At 42.1% G+C, this 14897-nt stretch overlaps 1 protein-coding gene across 2 annotated transcripts in view; it reads left to right on the forward strand.

The window, feature by feature from the left end:
- Positions 1-14897, forward strand: part of CEMIP (cell migration inducing hyaluronidase 1) — a 62757-nt gene that overhangs the window by 44048 nt on the left and 3812 nt on the right. For both annotated transcript variants that reach the window (XM_061446815.1, XM_061446816.1), the window contains exons 17-27: positions 1227-1358; positions 3256-3291; positions 3381-3536; positions 5054-5234; positions 6967-7182; positions 8073-8284; positions 8739-8924; positions 9612-9816; positions 10648-10734; positions 11053-11210; positions 14078-14178. In XM_061446815.1, the coding sequence (XP_061302799.1) occupies positions 1227-1358; positions 3256-3291; positions 3381-3536; positions 5054-5234; positions 6967-7182; positions 8073-8284; positions 8739-8924; positions 9612-9816; positions 10648-10734; positions 11053-11210; positions 14078-14178 (1670 nt within the window). The remainder of the gene's footprint in view (positions 1-1226; positions 1359-3255; positions 3292-3380; positions 3537-5053; positions 5235-6966; positions 7183-8072; positions 8285-8738; positions 8925-9611; positions 9817-10647; positions 10735-11052; positions 11211-14077; positions 14179-14897) is intronic.

Consider the following 14897-nt stretch of genomic DNA (forward strand, 5'->3'; position numbering starts at 1 on the left):
GAAAGATCAAATAAATTAGTATAGCTGGACTGGCTGGGGCGAACTTGGAGGTTGGTTGAACAGAGTTGGAGAGTATTCTGCATTCTGCATTAAACGTCTGAGTCAAATTCTGTTCCCTGTAGTTTTCCTCCAGTTATACGTGGATGTGAATGAAACTGGAATCCATCTCAAAATCTGTATTTAACAATGTCTGTGGAATTCACAAGGGCTGATACTAAATCTTTCTCTGAAAGCAAATTCACAGTGATGAAACTGCCAAAGCAATATTCATTTACTGGAACACTATCAGCCTGATGCTCAGTTTTAGATTGATATGATGGCTTATTAAGCAAAGCAAAGTGCTATTGAATATCTGTTAGTGATCTGACAGCTTGGCCTTGCTACTCATTGGTGAGGCATGAATTTTAATCTCTGGACCATCCGTTTCTGGCACTGAGTTGGATGTTCATCTGTCAGGTTTTCTAAGCCATGTAGTATGATGGAAGATGCTCCTCCAGTAGCAAAAGGGAGAGCTGTGCCTCAGGATGTGCTGAGCTCAGATAGCTGACCTCAGCATCACCACAGTGAGCCAGACCCTTGCTCAGATCCTGTGGCCCAAGCAGTGGCTGACAGGCAGCATCTGAGGGCACACATTGCTGTGGTTTCCACTGGTGTCTTCTTTTTTTCCTGTATCAGGACAATATTTCATCATACTTGGGAACTTCAGAGTTAATAAATCTTGTACGTGTGTCCTGGGTAATGTATAGTGGGAATAGTAAAGGACATATGCTCCTGATGTTTGAATTCCTTTCCACTGCAAGGAAAATTTGGCAGTGGTATTCATTGCCACAGTACAGCCAAGGTTAGGAGATAAGAATGCTCAAAAGGGAAAACAAAAGGATATTTTTCTAAATAACAGGAATATACTAAAGGATAACAGGGATTAAAAAAAATATATCTTAGACTTTTGGGAGCAGTAATAAACTTTCCATGCTTTCAGCAATATATCAGCAATACAATAATGGAAAGGTGAAAGGAAACTTGGAGTGGGTCTTTACAACTGCCTTGCCTGGACCGTTCTTCCCTTGGCAGACGGGTCTGGCCATCACTGCTGAACTAGACATGCTACTTGGATGGACTGTTGTCCCAGAGCTGCTGCAGAGTTAGCATAAACCAGATGTTTAGTGGGGCCGTGCACCAAGCAAGGCCCCCTTCCCTTTCCAACCCTTCTCTCCTTCTGGTTACAGATACAGCCCCCACAAAGATGCCGATCCTTTGAAGCCCAGGGAACCTGCAATAATTGAGCGCTTTATTGCCTACAAGAACCAGGATCACGGGGCCTGGCTGCGGGGTGGAGATGTGTGGCTGGACAACTGCCAGTGAGTTTTGCCTTATTTCAACTCTGAGAGTTCAGCCTGGTGTTTATGATGAGCATAGCTGTGGTTCAAGCTATTTGTATCACTTTGCACCTTTCATATGGCTAAGATTGAAATACAGATGAAACGTTAAATAAACACAGGCATTATTTTACACAAACAAAACCTGCTTTGTCTCAACCAAAGAACCCCCAGATTGTTTCTCCGTGTGATGCTGATCAGCATTTAAAAATAGTCACATACACACAGATAAAAAAAACTAAAAATAAAACCTATTTTTTATACAGGGAAACGAGGTGCTTTGAAAAGAAAGCAGCAAAATCCATCACCTTCTGGTTTTATGTGGCTTACTCTTATGCTGAATAAGCAAGTACTGACAAAGCAGACATAAAACTATGCATCACAGCAGCAAGGGAGAGTCTGGGCAAGTGCCTGTTGTGCTCTTTGAAGGCCATTTCCTGCACTGGTCAGAGCAGATATTTGTTTTCCACTTGAAAGCAGATGATCTTCTACAGTTTCTTTTGCTGAGCCAGGCTCTTGGTATCAACCTCAATGAAGAAGGAGGAAAAGGAAAAAGCTACTTTACGAGGCATATTGCGGTAACTGTAGTAGAAATAGCTGTCATGCCGTTATCTGGTGTCCAGTTCCTGGCCATAGCTGCCTTACCTTCGAGTGACCCAAACCTTTTAAAGCAACCAGCAGCATAGTTGGCTCTAGCAACCGGTCGGGTTGGCAAGTATGAGGCTGTAGCAGAACAGTCAGAAATACAATACTGAGTAATACAGTTTGTGCTTTTTATGAACTTATGAACCAGAAGTATCTAGCCCACTGAATGGCCAGCAAGTGTTGCCTTACAGATCACACTCGTGTCATTAAGGCATTTACATTGCTCATGGGACAAATGCAGTATGTGGAGATTGCTAAAAGACCTAGTGCTTTATCAGTTTCCAGCAGGAAACCTGTAAGTGTATGTGAATTCCAGGAAGCATCATCAAACTGTAATTGTCTTTATAGCCACAGGAGCTTCCATTCCTGTTGCTACAAAGACTTATGTATTACATTAGCAAACCAAATATTAATGTGGCGGGCAGTATATGAACTACGGTGTGTGCCGTTGCGGCTGGAAAAGGCAAGGGGAGGCGATACCGTGGGAAGGGCTGCCACCTACAGACAGAAGCCGGCCAAAGCTGGGTTTGCTCTGCTGAGGTCTCCGATTTGACACCATCAAGAATGACAAACTATCCTATTAATTGTACGCTTCCTATAAGCAGAAGTCATGGACCAACAGTTGTGATTTATCTCATCTAAAAGCTTGGAATTTCAGCAAAATAGAAAAACATTTTAATCTTTTTTTCTAATTATTATTATTTTTTTAATAAGTAAGATCTGATCTCTATGTCCTGTTGATGAAAGAGAAGCCAAACTCCCTGTTTTTCTAACAGTTCCCCTTGTAAAGTTTTTTTATATGGAAGCAGTATGTGATACGTGAACATGGGAACACAGAAGTGTGTGTAAGGCAAAGCACTATTAAATAATAAAAGCTAGCTGGAGTGAGAGATAAGCATGATATTTTACCTAAGAGTGAAAAGAGCATGGTCATTAGACACAGGGAAAAAGCTTTATGAGATAAGTAAACTATGCCTAGTAATCTCTGGCTTAACCTCAGCAGCACTCGGGTACACATCTGCTGCTTCATGTGATCTGCATATACTGCAAGAAGTGCCAAAAGAGATTTTCCACAACCAGAGAACAAACCTGGAAAAGCCTGAGTTCCCCTTTGAGCACTGCTCAGTAATTCAACCCTGCTGTCCTCTACCTCATTGCTTTAGCTATTTCAGTTTGACATGATAAACCAAACCAAACCCAAACCTCTTCTGAAGCATCTCTCTTCTCTTTGCAGGTTTGCTGACAATGGCATTGGCCTGACCTTGGCGAGGTAAGTGTGGTGCAGGATGTGCTGCAGCCTGGGGCATGGCTGGTGGGATGATGTGAGCACCCCCTTCACCTCCAGCCCTTCCTTCACAGTGGTGGGACTTTTCCTCATGATGACGGCTCAAAGCAAGAAATCAAGAACAGCCTGTTTGTTGGTGAGAGTGGAAACCTGGGCACTGAGATGATGGATAACGAAATCTGGGGACCTGGAGGTCTGGATCACAGAGGAAGGACCCTGCCCATTGGCCCGTAAGTTCAGCTCAGCACATCAAAGCACTCACTATTCCCACTCTCAGTGCAAGCTCCAGCCCAATGTGGTTTCTTCAGTGCTGTTCAGTTTAATAACCATTACACAGAAAGGATTTGGTTTCATGTCTCCCGATCCCCAAAATCCTCACTGTGCAGCTGCTGCTGGCAGGTACATACTTGCAGGCTGCCAAGACAGCATCAGACTCCTCTTTCCTTCCCCCTCTCCTTTAAAAACAGAGTTGAGAAGGCAGAAAAAAGACTGTGTGCTAGCTGGGCACTTCTGTATATGTGGTCAGCAGCGGTTGAGCAATGCGGCAGTCTCCAGGCAAGCCAGCTGCCAGGAAGGCTCATAGAAGCCCTTCTCTGGGTTTGAACTGCCCCAGATGTGGTCACAAATGTCCTCAGAGCTGCTGTTACTATTGCTGCTGTGCTTACAGGAATTTGATGCCTTTGTTAAACAGTCTTGAAATGGCCAGTGAACTGCATGTGTGGCCTCTTCCTAGAGCTTAGTCCTACGGATCGGGTTGCAATAATGTTTTATTGTTATTCCTAAGAACACAGTTATCCTAACAGCAGCCTTAAAGTGAGCAACCAGCTATGCTGGTTTTTTTTCCTGATGTATTATATGCCTCAGCTTTGCTTGTCAATGATACAGCAGGCTTATTATCAACTACAGTAATAATGAAAACCCCATCTGCTACAGCTCTGCTTCTAATATCCTTTATGTATCTCATCTTGGGTGTTGTGTATAGAAACTCAGAGAGACAGAACAAACGAAAAGGAGGGAATGGGTCTTGTCTAAGGGAAGACATTCAAGTGAGGAAGGGATGAAATTTATTTATCATGAGTGAAATGTGAAACATCTTATCTTAGCCTTTTAAGGAGTTTAAGCATCTCATTCACTTAGTGTGAAAAATGGTGTTCTCTTTACTTTGCAGATGATAACAGAAAAGGCTGTTAATAAAGGGTCATTAGTCTGCCCCTTCACCTCTTTTCAACCCTATAGATTGTAAGACCTTTTCTTCTTTTCAAATCTATTTTTTATTGCAGCTGAGCTGCACTGTTTCTCTCCAAGTTCCTTTGAAAGATGTGATGGGACTTCATTTAGCCCTGCCATTACTCAACCCAAGGAGTCTGAGCGGCTCTGATGAGTTTCAGGTTTCACTGCTGCAGAACTCATTTCTGATAGCAGACATGACTTTATTCATTTTTAGGTCAATGCTTTGGCACTGCTTTAAGTTCCTTCCCTGGAGAAGTAGAGAACAAATAAAGATGATCTGTTCAGACATGAGAAAACTGGAGCTGAACTTGCAAGGATAAGAGGACTTTACAGACCTAAAAAGGAGGGAAATCCCTCCTCTTCCAAAACATGAACTCAGGAGTCATCCTAAGGGATGCGAAAAATGAAAGCAGCTGAGAAACAAGTGCTGTGGGACTGTACATGTCTAGAATACATTCTTATCCTTGTGCTATTGTCTCATGACCATGTCTCTCTGTCTCCTCCAAATATGTTTTAGAGATTTTCCCATTCGAGGGATTCAGTTCTATGATGGACCCATCAATGTCCAGAACTGCACGTTCCGCAAATTCGCTGCCCTGGATGGCCGGCACACCAGCGCCCTGGCCTTCCGCCTCAACAATGCCTGGCAGAGCTGCCCCAACAACAACGTCACCGACATTCATTTTGAAGATGTCCCTGTGAGTTATCCTTCTCAGAAAGGCCTTTTCCCCTTGGCTTGGAAATGGGGCTGTGGGCAAAAAAGGTAGTAGCAGCCTTTAGGAGGAAACACGAGATCTTCAAAAGGTTTCTTCTTGTCTTTAGCAGAAGTTTAACAAAGAGGGCACAGCTAAGAAAGACAATATTGGATGGATGAAATAACAGGAAAAATCCAATTCTCTGACAGGTTTGCAGTAAACCAGAAACAGGCATCAGTTTCAAACAAAATAATAATGACATTTAAGTGAAAATAATTTCCATTTCTGTATGTCTCAGAAACTGTGAAACAGGGAGAAGAATCTGAACCTTTATTTTCACCATCAGTATAATATTAAAGCAACAACACAATGAAGTCTCTTATGGAAGGTCTAACTCACCTAGAAGCAGAAAATACTGATTTTTGGAAACAGCCAGTGAAATTGAGCAGATACAGAGTAATTCTGCAGCCCTGCACACCAGGGTAATTCCATGGACTCTAGTTCTGCAGACATAAATGAGAGCAGAGCCTAGCCAAAAAGGGTCTGCCAAACTTTGAATTACAATATGAACTTCTGGGTGCTGGTCTGAACCTGTCCCGGGGTCTGTGCTTTTGAGTTATTTTTGTATTTGATTGCACAGATATGTCCTAACTGGTTTGCTGAGGTTCACCTCTAGCAGCTGTTAAATCCAACTGCCAACCATTGCAAACAAATAAATAAATACATGTGGTTGGGCCTGAAATGATTTGGGCTGCCTAACTTAAAAAAAACTAGCAGACTTGCTTGGATGTCAGGAAAAGTGCTGACTAGCAATCCCTGTGCCAAACGGGATGGGAAAGGCAAAATTCCCCTAGAAGTTTTGATTGGTTCTTCTCTCACATTGCACCAGGCAGGCTGGTGACATGACATTTATTTACGCTGGATAAAAATATCACTCAGAAGTTGCTTGAGCAGCCATTTCCCATGGGAGGGTACTGATTATTCCCAGAATCAGTGTGGGTTTGTGTGGCTTTAGAACCCTAAAAAGATATTGGGAGACAATGTGAAGTGGCTCTAGTGAAATCATCCCCTTTCCTGAACCTTCCTCCAGAATTTTAAAACAAACCTCATAGCTGAGGCTGAAATCCTGTTTATTTCACCCTGTCCCACATAGTCAGAAGGGAAGCCTGTGTCTGCTCTGTCTGACCCATCAAACACACCTTTTAAATGTGTGACCCAGCTCTACACGGACTTAAGGCTTAACAAAGAGGCAGCATGCAGGCAGACAAAATCCTAATATGCCTGTACCAAATGGCACTGATGTTCCAGCCAAGTAACAAGATCAGCTCAGCTCAGTAGAAAATGATTTTGGTGCTTCCATCTTTGGATGGTCAGTTTCAGAATTTCGTAGTTTTATTACCACATAAGTGCTATCTCAGAAGACTTACAACCCCAGCTTTATCTGCAGTCATGGGGTTGAGCCATTGAACATCAAGCCTACAATGTGTCAAAGCTGAGCATCCAGAATCTGTGGCCATTTAAAGAGTGGTGATGTTAGTGCATACACAGATTTCTTCATGCAGGAATTGACATAGAAACCCAACACTATTTCTTGTCCAAGCTACTTTTCAGTGCCAAATAAAGTCAGAAAAAGGGTCCTTTGAGCCACTCTAGTGACCATAACCACCCTTTGCTGTGTTCTCTAAGTGATGAATTCCTTTGTGGAGATGTAAATGCGTTTCACTGTTTTGTTTAGATTACCTCAAGGGTCTTCTTTGGAGAACCCGGCCCCTGGTTCAATGATCTGGATATGGATGGTGATAAAACATCAGTTTTTCATGATGTGGATGGCTCTGTATCAGAGTATCCAGGCTCATATCTGATAAAAGAAGATAACTGGTTAATCAAGCACCCTGACTGCATTGACGTACCCGACTGGAGAGGTTCCATCTGCAGTGGACACTTTGCGCAGGTAAAGCTGCTTATCTTGCAAGTATTGTTATCCCTTTATTTTAAATTTCTTGGCACTGTAAAGCTTAACCTTTAGAAACGGCCTTTCTTCAGGGTGCTCAGTGTTTGTTTGTCTGTGCAGGTGGTTTTGAACATGAGGATACTGTGGTACATTTTCAGATGCTTTGGCCTTGACTGCTAACAGCTCTAACAACTTCTGCCTGAACTCCCTTAAGAGCTCCGTGAGCATTAACAGATTAATATTCATAAATCTATGGGCTGTCAGCTAGTTATTTTTCCTTGATTTAAGGAGGGAAGTGTTACCCACAATGTGATGGGAAATGTGCTGAGCAGTCAAAATTAGACTTTGGCTGTCATGATCTTTCATCCTGTTGTGTAACCACCAAACCGTTCTTCCTACCGCACGGGCTCCGAATGCTGCTGCCTTGAGAATCCTCACTTTCCTCTGAGTAGTGCCTGTTTTTGTCTTGGGTGTTGCAACTGTTGGGTTTTTTCCCTCTGTAGTGCCACTAAAGCCGATTTCTAGCCACTGAGCTGGTTTTCATGCTTCTGAAATCCAGACAGAAGGGTCTTTGTTTAGCAGAAGTCAGATGTCTGAGGCAGATACTGTCCCGCTGCTGAGGGTTGCCACTAACACTGAAATACTTACTGCAGGCCTCTTTGACTGGCCTGCACTCTGCAACTCAGTGGATGAGGAAAAGATCCTTCTTGTTTTTCTGAAAACAGTTTGCTTTGTTGAAAAGGGAGCCTAAAAAATTGAATATAAGTGTATGGCATACAAGTCACTGCTGAAGCTGCAGGCTTTGCACCAGTTCACATCTACGGAGTGGCTGCGCCTTTAATGCTTTGCTGCAGTTCATTAAAGCCTTGGTGATGTGTTTTTTCACCTAGATATACATCCAAGCCTACAAACCAGCCAACCTGAAAATGAAAATAATTAAAAATGACTACCACAATCACCCACTCTACTTGGAAGGGGCTTTAAGTAAAAGCACTCATTACCAGCAGTATCAGCCAGTTATAACTCTGAGGAAAGGCTACACCATCCACTGGGACAAGACAGCCCCTGAAGAGCTGGCCATATGGCTCATCAACTTCAACAAGTGAGTGATCTGACCGAATTCCAACATTCCAGCCCAGTAATGTAACTGCACATTTTTAATGGGTGAGGTTATCACCTCATGCACTCTTCCAGAATGAACATGCTTGTTCCAGGAAGTCCATTGAGTTCACCATCTTTCCATTTGACATCCCAGATTCCTGTTTCCTCCCCTGGGAAGCCCTGCAAGATAACATGGTTCGTTTTTAGAAGCCTAGAGCTAATTCATTCCTGGTGCATGGAAGTCACAGGTGTAGGAGTCAGAGGCAGATCCAACCCATGGCTGCTATGTCTAATTTATGTTGCATAGATTCATCCCAAACCATTACAATTTTAACTGGCCAGGAAAAAAATTAAGTTACATTTCAGAATGAATTATGTAGTTTGGCTTCTAGCATGCTCAGGAAAATAATAGTCATGTGTTGACTTGTTATAATGTGGGTCTTTGCTATTTTTAGGAACGACTGGATCCAAGTAGGGTTTTGCTATCCTAAAGGGACAACGTTTTCCATTCTCTCAGACATCCACAATCGTCTCTTGAAGAAAACATACAAAACTGGAACCTTCTACAGAACCTCTCAAATGGAGAAACTGGAGCACAGATACCCTAACAAAGGATATTACTATTGGGATGAGGACACTGGGTAAGAGAGCAGGCCTTGCCAATGTGCACACTGCTATGGCAAAGCTGCTGGAATCATGAGCTATTTGTCTAATGCCATTAACAGGGAGCACAACAAAACCAGAAAGTCTTTCTGGGAATGTGACCAGTGCTTAATTTTCCTGGGACTCACATGGCTGCCAGTCATTCACAGCCTGTGCTGCAGTGCCAGTTACCGTGGGAAATGCTTTGCTGAGTAAAAAAGAATTAGAAAAAGAAGACAAAAGCAAAGTGCAGACCATGAAACCAAGCTGGAGATACACCCAACCCTTTCTGTTTTGAACAGCAATGGTTTATAAACACCATGACAGGGGTGCAAGGAACCTAAGAGTGTGAAGCCTGTTATTTTCTTTTAAAGAATTAAAATGACGGGAAAGGAAGACAGACCTAAAATACAAAGCACTAACTTCTACATAAATGTATCATTACAAGGGGAGTTCAGGTGTCATTTCTGTCTTGAGTTCCCTGACCTCCTCAGACCGTTTCTGAGATGTGTGTCCCCTTTTACTTGCATGTGGTATGTTGAGAACTATAAAATGTGGATGTTGGCACTGAGGGTTTGCAATGCACATTATTGCAGGACATTAGTAAGGAGTCACCAAAATTGGGAGCTGGTAATTTTTGAACAGAAGTCTCAAGAATGCTTCTATCTTCTCTCTCCTGCCTGCAGGCTGCTCTTTCTGAAACTTAAATCTCAAAATGAGAAGGAGAAATTTGCTTTCTGCTCTGTCAAGGGCTGTGAACGAATAAGGATCAAAGCTGTGATCCCAAAGACGGCTGGCATCAGCGACTGTGAAGCCATGGCCTATCCGAAGTACACTGAGACACCAATAGTGGAAGTGCCAATGCCTAAGAAGCTGTCTAGTGCACAGCTGGTAAAGGAGTTGATTTCTTATCACAGAATTATTGCCAGTGTAAATCTGTAGTTCTGGCACATATTGTGCCCACAGACGTAGAAGGACTTTGTACCAGGTTCAGGATAACCTATGGCTAATTTTCTGAAATGGTTCAGGCATGTGAAAGAGTATGAAACAGATTCTTGCATGTGCAGACAGCACAGGTCGTCAAAGGACAGAACCACCCAAGACTTTGGTTGGAGCTGGATACTTAGTCTTTTGGGTCTCTGTTGTGATGTGCTGTGTTTAAAAGCACAGGGTCAAAAGTGATGAGCTGGAAGACAGGTTGGTCCAGGGAATGTGATTCTGGATTGAAACAAGGTTCCTTGCTTGGCCTCCAGTTCCTCCAAGCTATAAGAACAGCAGTGTCAGAGAGCGGACAGCATAGCTGAGTGTCTCATTCATATAATGCACAACAGTGTTTCTTATATCCAGTGCAGTTTGGTTCTGGGGGAGGGAGGGTGATATTTATCTGGTTTGGGTTCTTTTTCTTTCACTTGTCACCCTTGGAGCAGAAACGTAGAGCAAAGCCTCAGAGAGTTATGTGTCAGCTCTGAAAAGTGAGAATCACTTACAGACTGCCACGTGGTAAAACAATTTAAATGATGACAGGATGAGCAGAGAGGTTACTGTGGTGCCCAGTCTCATTAGCAATGTAATTTGGCAAGTCAGGGCTTATTATGTAGCTTTCTTGTTGATTGAATTTCAGGGTTTAAAATGCTTTGTGAAATGCAACGTTCAGGTAATGGACAGTAATGGACATCCTCACCAGAAAAACTCTTTTCTCTCTCTTTTTTTTTTTGTAAACAGAAGACTAAGGACCACCTACTAGAAGTGAAAATAGAAACTTATAAGAAACAGTACTTCCACCTAAAGGATGACTTTGCATACATTGAGGTGAGCAGGTCCTCTTCGTGAACTATATGGGACAAAGTTCTAAGATACTTGCTTCGTTGTTATGGAAAACCTGCTTACCAAGTCACCATGGATAGTTAGATTCAGATCACTTCTGCTTTGTATTTTGCAAAAGACCAGATATGGCTGTAACTTCCCCTTGCTATTAAAAATGCAGGACAGCTTGACCTCAAAGCTCTGGAATTCTGCCCTTTGATATAAAGGGCAGTCGAGTGACTCAAGTCTATCACTGTTTCTTGCAGGTGGTTGTTTGTAATTGTGTAACTATGATAGATCAGGAATATCTTTTCCCCTGCACAGGTTGACGGTGTCAGGTTTTTCCTCACTGATGAAGGTATCCAACTGGTTGTGATTGATGGGCATCATGGAAAAGTTGTTGATCGAGTAACAGTCAAAAACTCAATTCTACAAGGAATCCCAGCACAGATAGAAAATTATGTCAACAACATCAAAGATCAGTGAGTAAATAACCTGGTGTTACTAAGGTGCAATGTACAAGAATGCTGTACAACACTCATCTTTCTCCTATTTTTTGTCACCCAACATGGGCCAGACTGACTGGACTAACAATGTCCTTTTGTACCTGCCAACTCCAATAGAGTCCAAATGTGAGGAAGACAATCAGGCAGCAGGATCTGTGATTTAGGAACTGATCAAGCCTAGATAAACCACAGAGCTATGTTTGATTAATAAACTGCAGACCTACATTTATGTTGTGGGTTATAAACAAACTGCAGACATAAATTCACCAAGTGCTCATTGGGACAGATGTGGACAGTTTACATATTTCTATTGCCTGCATGCTCTCTCAAATCACAGAAAATTCCACTAATAAAATACATCCCTCGTCGCACATGTTCCCTGCCCAGAGCTAAGGGCTGGATGCTTTTATTCTTTACTTCTGAGGAGCCAGAAATACAGAGTTTTGCAAGTGGGTGGTAAGTAGCCAACACATGTTCCTTCATCCTGGAGGACAGCGGCTTCATGTGCTGGAATGAGAACAACATCAAAAACCATTTAACCAAAGGGGTTGTTCTTGTATTTGTTTGTGGAGTGCTGTTGGGAAATGAATACATTTCATTGTTATTAAATCTGGTTTTATACATAACATGTAATACCAGTATGATTGCTTTGTTGATGAATTATCTGAAATAGCTGTGGGCAGAAGGATATTGCTCTGGTATTTATTTTAGAGGCCTGGAGAAGCTTCAGCATAGTGCCATGCAGGTGGACACACTGTCTCAAATAATTCTGAAGATCGCAAAACCCACACTGAGTAGCTACTGCAGGAAAGCGTGGTAGTTGCTCACTTTTCTTTCATAAAAAATATCAAAGGGCTTTTCAGAGAAACCAACCTCCCCTTTGCAAAAATCCCATCTCAATCCTGGCTAAATCCAGACCCTGTCTTCTTTCTTACTGTAGAAGATTGAATTGTAATTAGTGTTTAGGTGTATTCAAGTCTTTCTGAGCCCTATTGTCTTCTTTGAATTAGTGTTAGAACAAGATTAGGATTAGGATGGGAAATTGACCCAACACGATCAGCACCTCTCAGGTCTCATTCAGCTGTTCTTCTTCACCAAAAGACTTCTTTCACCCAGACCAATCCCTGCAGGCGTTTCCAATTTGACCAAGGATGAGCTTAAGCTACAGCCGTAAAAGGTCTTTTTTCCATTTGCTGGATGAAAGTGTTGTTTGGATTCAGATGTGGAGGACTGTACAATCAGCAGCCTCTTGTCACCTTTCCCAGTGCCATGCAGAGCACGGACTGTATGGAGGTGGTGCTAACAGAGGGGAAGGGGGCCCCACCAGCCTTACCAGCCTCCTGTGAAGAGACTGCTAAAGCAACTTTCAGATGTATGGATTTGGGGATGTGAGGTTTTTCTAGCAAGGACAAGCCTGTTCAGTCATTTAAGCAGCCCTCTCTGGGCCAAATTCCTTTTTTTGTTTTTAATAAATCCATTATTCTGAAGAGCTTCTCAGGGATAAAAACCCAAAACATCTGGTGAATTTATTTTAAACTTCCATAGCAGGAAAGGCTTAACAGAAAGCAATGATTTTAGTGAACTGAAGGAATCAGCATTTGCAAAGTAGTCAAAACCAATCTGTAGCTCTTGTAAGCATGGGAGCATTTTAACACCTCAGGTTTATTCTAGGAAAAGTCCTGGTGACTCTTAACTCTTTTGCTTCTCTTCTTCCTCTGCTGCCACCCGTTGCTATTTATCCCTGAACAGTTCTAGTTCCAGCTGAGGTGTTAAGAGGTAACTGCTGTGCTCAGGGCTTGAGCACTGCAGGAGTTCTTGCCTAATTAAATGTAGTGACTTGTGTCCACTGTGAAGCTGGAAAGCAGACCCAGCAAGGCTCTCATTCTGTAAGACTGCAAATGCCGTTTGAGTCAGGGAAGTTTTGTTTATGGAAACCCTGCAAGGTGGAACGAAATAATTCAGCTAAGCAAGTGTTTGCTCAGTAACTGTCATGCAGCTTTAACTAGGACGTGAACAAAGATGACTTAACTGCACTTAACATCAAAACTTCTACTGCACTCACTGGAGTGGAGCTCTTCCTCCATGGCCTTTGAACTACTCATTGGAGGCGTTTATGTATTTTGTAGGAAGTAATGAGCTTAACTTCACTGAGTATCTTGTGCTCCCACCAAAAAAGTCTCACTACAGGATTATCTCTTCATTTTTAATTTGGGGTTTTATCCTATCCTGCTAGAATTAAGCTTAGGCAGTTACTAAGTCTCACCCAAGCAATTACAGATTTGCATTAGCTTGACGCACTACCCTCTGGTTTTCATTTATCACTTGGTATTTGTAGAGAACCCCAAGAATTTTGAGGTGAAATACAGTACATGCAAGTAAGGCAGTAATAGATAGTAGTAGTAATAATAATAAAATAATAAAAAAAATAAAATTTGTAAGCAAAATCCCAATGAAAATGAAGGAAAAGTTAATTTCTTCCTGTTTAATCTGCTGCTGCTGAAAGAACAAGAGGTTACTTGAGACTTACTAAGAGCATCTGAGGGAGAGCATGTTCATTTCTGAGCAAAGGGGATGGAATTGCTGATTGGAAACATTTAAATAATTCTAGAAAACAGTGGGATTTTTTTTCTTTTTTTTTAAAAAAAAGCAATTCTCTCTGCTTTCTGATGGGTTTATATGACTAAACTGTTGGAAAGCATTGTCAAAAGCCATTAAAGCAGAAGCCACTGTAGTTTGTGGGTGTCTTTGAGTCACACAGGCAGGAGTTACCGGTGCTCAAGGCAGACAACCAAGGAATGTGTTGTGACTCTTCATTTGTTTATAAATGGCTTTGTTTCTTTCAGCTCCATCGTGCTGGTGACATCTAAAGGAAGATTCATTTCAAGAGGACCATGGACTAAAGTACTGGAAAAACTTGGAGCAGAAGAGGGGTTTAGATTAAAAGGTAACCACTTTTCAAAACTGCAGTTCTAAACCCCTTTGATCTGTTCCCCTCCCATGGTTCCAGCAAAGGGACCTCTTTTCTGCTTCTAAACTTTGCCTTGCTTGTTTCTATCAGCATGTGCTCAAACATCCTGGGACCAGTCATTTATTTATTCGGTAAGGTTGTACCCACTGCCGCTTTGGATAACAGCGCTCAGTTTAATGCTGTAGATGGAAAAAGTGCTCTGGCTGGCAGTTGTTCTTATAAGTAAAGAATTCAGGTGTTTGATTTTCCAGATTTATTTTAAATAAAAAGGCATTTTAATAATAGGAATATTGGACTTTTTTCCTCCTAAATGCCCCAAAACACGATTTTTTACTTGTCCAAACCCATTTTTAGCTGGTTTTCTCTTGAAACAAAATTCTGACTTGATGGCACAAAGCATAGCAATTTCAAAGCATCACATATTGCACTAAATAATGCTTTATGTGTATGTTGCTCTGATCAGCTCTGACCTGTGAGCTTTTGGCACGCTGTCCTCTTCTGTGTGTGTGTGTTTTACTTGCTAACATAGGTCTTGCCTGTTGTCCTGTCCCTTATCATCCGCTAACCTTTCCCAAGCAGGTTTTGAGTATAACCACCCTGCTAATAATGACACCTTCAACAGATAGCTCAAGCTGCTTGCTAGGAAGGGTTTTTTTGTGCTCTCTTTCTCTTTTGCTATGTACCACAAATTGTTA

Source organism: Pezoporus flaviventris, unplaced genomic scaffold (assembly GCF_033815535.1).
Source record: "Pezoporus flaviventris isolate CSIRO_AGI_PZ_B2104156 unplaced genomic scaffold, CSIRO_AGI_Pfla_v1 ptg000006l, whole genome shotgun sequence".
In the NCBI taxonomy this organism is placed as follows: Eukaryota; Metazoa; Chordata; class Aves; order Psittaciformes; family Psittacidae; genus Pezoporus; species Pezoporus flaviventris.